Genomic DNA, 3,963 nt, shown 5'->3' with positions numbered 1-3,963 from the left:
AACACAGAGGTTCACCAAATTAAAAATCAAACCGAGTTTCGGTGTAGGATCTGTTCATGAATTGCCTCATACGGTGCTATAATACTCATAATTATTTTTCGTTTTCTCATCTTCTATCAAAACAGAAGATGAGAAAACGAAAAATAATTACGAGTATGTTTTGTTTGACTTAAAACCCAATTTAAAATAAATAAATAAATCAGAGCTTCCTTACCCTGGAAGACGAGTAGCATTTTTGTCCTTGTTTTTGTGTCCCACCCGGCCGGTGGACTTGATATAGAGGTGTCTGTGCAGCTCATCAATGAGGACGTGGTGGATGTTGAGTTTTTTGCTGTGTAGCTCCAAGCGGAGGTCCGACAGTCCCTCCACCTGCAGCAGGTGGCCGTCCAAGGACTCCACAGCCGACACCTGCATTCGACAAAACACCAGTGTCCAAAGCTTTAAACTTTAAATTGTGTTTTTTATCAAAGCTTTGCTGCAAATTTGTGACTTTTTTTGACACCAGCTTACCTCATTTTGACAGAGGGATAACCAAGACAGGGCAGGATGCAGTGATAAGAATCAGGATTGTAGTCATTTAAATGTATGTTATGGTTCTGCGGCTCATTAAGCTTAAACTTTAATAGAAAAACAAGAAACAATGACACCAACAACATCTACTTTTAGCATAACTGCTCTCCCTGCGAGGCATCATTACTTGGAAAAAAAATGAAATCCATTTTTTTTTTTAACACTCACAATCAGCCTACAGAAACACAGAATATTTTAATTTAAAATAATACAAAGCCTCCTCCTGTGCTGCTGAGTCATGCACCTCATTTCCGACTCCCTCCCTCTCCTTATCCCTAACTTTAATTAGCGAGAGCAACAGCGATCGTAGCGTGCGGCACACAATTAATAAATTCTAATGCCATTAAGTAAAATATGCCTGTCTTTGTTCGTGTGTATTTGTGGCATGTTTGTGTGCTTTAATAGCACTAATGGCAACATTGCATGAAAATTTGCTCAGCAGGGCTGAGCGGAAGGAAAGAGGAGGACAAAGGTGAAACATGCCTGGATGCAAATAAGAGCAGCATTAATGACAGGATGAGCTAACATGTTGGTTGATCAGTCGCTCAGTTTAGTGGAACAGTGTGTGTTATATGACTGTAAATCATTTACCATTATGTGTCTGTGTGTGGGGGGTTTAATACAACAATTATGACTGGGCTGAGATGACAGAGGAAGACTGTTAACATCATTAAGAGACCACTGCTGTCAGTGTAATGAAGTATATGCGGAGGAGAAAAGGGGGGAGCAGTAGAGTCCAGAGGCCACGAGGAGAGGAAGTGAGACTTATTTGAAGGTAACATCCTGAATTTAATTTGAATTTTTTTTTTACAATGTGTTTGTTTACACTGATTACAACACTGAGTAAAACGACTGACTTTAAACTTCACACACTTTTTTCATGCAAAATGATTGTATTTGAATGATGAAATGATTACCTCTCTGTGTGGCACAACAAGCTCCTTATAAATAACGAGCGACCAATTGCAGCAAACTAATTATAACAAAATAATAAGAAAAGGGAGGAGGAAAAACAAAGGCATTCTAATGATCAGCACTTGGCCATTTAGTCTTCCAGCTTCACCGCTGAACACACGGAAAAGCACCCGTCAAAGGGAGTGTTGTCTATGCACCCTTAATTTAAAAAGATTTTAATAGGCTGAAAGGCACTAATGCAAAATCTATTTAGTTTTTAAAAAAACATCATACAACCTTGTGTTTTGCTTTCATGAAATGTTTTCCAACTTCAGCAACAAAATGTATTTATTTAATGAATTTTTTATGTATTTTTCGAATGCTACTCTAAGTGAGCAGGAAAAAAATCCCATTTGTATCACAAGTCCAATGATGGACTTCTCACACACATATTTGTGATATTTCTCCAGGGGCCACGCGTCTGAATATCTGGTCCACTCACCAGCATGTCCGTGGCATGAAGGTAGTGTTTGCTGGCCATGTAGGACTCCAGCCGCTGAGGCACCTGCTTAATGCTTTCGATTTCATCCAGCAGCTGCAGGACGTGTTTGTGTTCAATGCCTTCTATCCACAGCTTCCTCAGTTCGTCCCTTTTGCAGTGAAGCAGCATCTTACAAGAGAGGAGGTTCTCCTTCACCTGCAGGACACAGAGAATGGTCTGTATATAAAAACTGTACTAACGTTAACGTAAGTGTTCCACAGAGCACAGTTTGGCTTGTGCACCACAGTCTTATAAAAACTTGTTTTTATTATTTAATTGTTTAATATATAAAAAGTACATGTCATGAATAACAGTTGTGAAGGGTGTAGATATGTCACAATCCTTCAGGAGGAAGGGTGTAGATATGTCACAATCCTTCTGGAAGATTTTTTTTCTCTTTTTTTTTTGTGGAGGAATTTATACCTGCTTGATCTTGTTCCGTGAGCTGGTGATGCGCTCTGTGATGCTCTGGTAGGTCCGAATGGCAGTGGTGAGTTCTGCATAATGCTGAACGATAAGCTCGTCCAAATGTCTGTCACACGTCTCGAACGCGTCCTCGAGACGACCCTTTTCGGTCTCTCTGTCCTGCACATCATCACTGCTGGACAGAGTCCTACATGCGAGATAATGGAAGTATAAATACGTACCAAAGTAATCAATTTATCAATTCTTGAACGTAGAAAAAAATGTTAGATAGCAGGTTTCACAAACACTTGAGTGTTTATTGTGCAATGAGTTTAAGGTATTATAAACTGAGGGAATCCAAACATGACGCATTTTATATTGAACACAGCCACAACACAACAACCGCAAACGTCACATACAGCCCTTTATGAACCGAACGATACCGGAGGATAGCTGGTTCGGATCCCTAACTACCAAGGGATGGAATTCATTCAATAGAGAAATAAAACAATGTTGCTGAACTTAACGCTTTCCCACAGTAAAAAAAGTACAACTTTTATTAATATACAACAGATGTCCTTAAAACAGATCGTTAAGGCGCTAAAATAAAAACAAAAACAATGACATTCTAATACCGGAAGGATGTTGCTAAGACAGCTCGCTATTAGCATAAATGCTAGCTGTCACTCCCATCCTTACAGCTTTAAAAGCCGAGCTCGGTTTCATTTCTGTCAAACACAATGTGTAATATATTAGGTAAATATAAACCTCACCTTATGACAGAGATGAGTAGACCGGAGGGGTCTTTGTTTTTGTTCACAGCGCTCCTGTATCTCCCTGAATCAGCTGCCATTTTTTACAGCTGCAGCACCCAAACAGGAAGACAGAGGCGCGAGGTCGCTGTATTGAATTCTGGGAGATGTAGTTCAGCGGAATGCCACTCAGTGGTGACACAGGACTTTCCCTTTGAGACACAAATGTAAACAAAGAGACAAATCAACGTATTACTTCATCATTTATTTTGCCGTAATTAGAAAACACTATAACTGATCTAGAGTTATTAAGTGTTTAATATTATATTGGCTTAAAACACACCAAAAAATTTGAATTGGTTTGCATTCAAGTGCCATATATCCTTTCTTTACTTTCTCTCTTCACACTAAAAAGCAGCAGTATTATCTGATTTTGTCAGTGGTCAGTAATTATCTACCATTTTTATGCATGATAAATTATTCCAAGTATGTTTAAAAAAAGAATGCAGTCCAGTGGACAGATGTGGTACTTGTAACTGTTTCATGTGGCCTGCTTAATAAAAAACAGCTTAATACAGCTTGCATTGTCAAAGGGTTGTCCCTCTCCCAAGCAACTTTTTGGAGATCCCTGATGTAATTTATAGGTTGTTTTTTAAAAAAAAAAAATCCAACAGTTCTCCCCTCCCCTCTCCCTGTTTTTTAAATGTATTTTGCTTCGAAGTTTCTGTATTGAACAAGAATCATAATGGTAAAAGGGTTCTGTTGTACCACTTAAAGTCCAGTCCTCATGGGACTGCTGAA

At 39.0% G+C, this 3,963-nt stretch overlaps 1 protein-coding gene across 1 annotated transcript in view; it reads right to left on the bottom strand.

The window, feature by feature from the left end:
• Positions 1-3,323, bottom strand: part of exoc4 (exocyst complex component 4) — a 104,992-nt gene extending 101,669 nt beyond the window's left edge. Inside the window, 4 exon segments of the mRNA XM_025057137.1 lie at positions 215-408; positions 1,967-2,161; positions 2,429-2,618; positions 3,184-3,323. Coding sequence (XP_024912905.1) covers positions 215-408; positions 1,967-2,161; positions 2,429-2,618; positions 3,184-3,263 — 659 coding nt within the window. The 5' untranslated portion in view covers positions 3,264-3,323.
• Between the last annotated feature and the right edge of the window lie 640 nt (positions 3,324-3,963).

This window comes from Cynoglossus semilaevis, chromosome 8 (assembly GCF_000523025.1).
Source record: "Cynoglossus semilaevis isolate Cse_v1.0 chromosome 8, Cse_v1.0, whole genome shotgun sequence".
Taxonomy (NCBI): Eukaryota; Metazoa; Chordata; class Actinopteri; order Pleuronectiformes; family Cynoglossidae; genus Cynoglossus; species Cynoglossus semilaevis.
The sequence above is the reverse complement of the archived record's forward strand: the minus strand, read 5'-3'. Positions and strand labels throughout refer to the sequence as shown.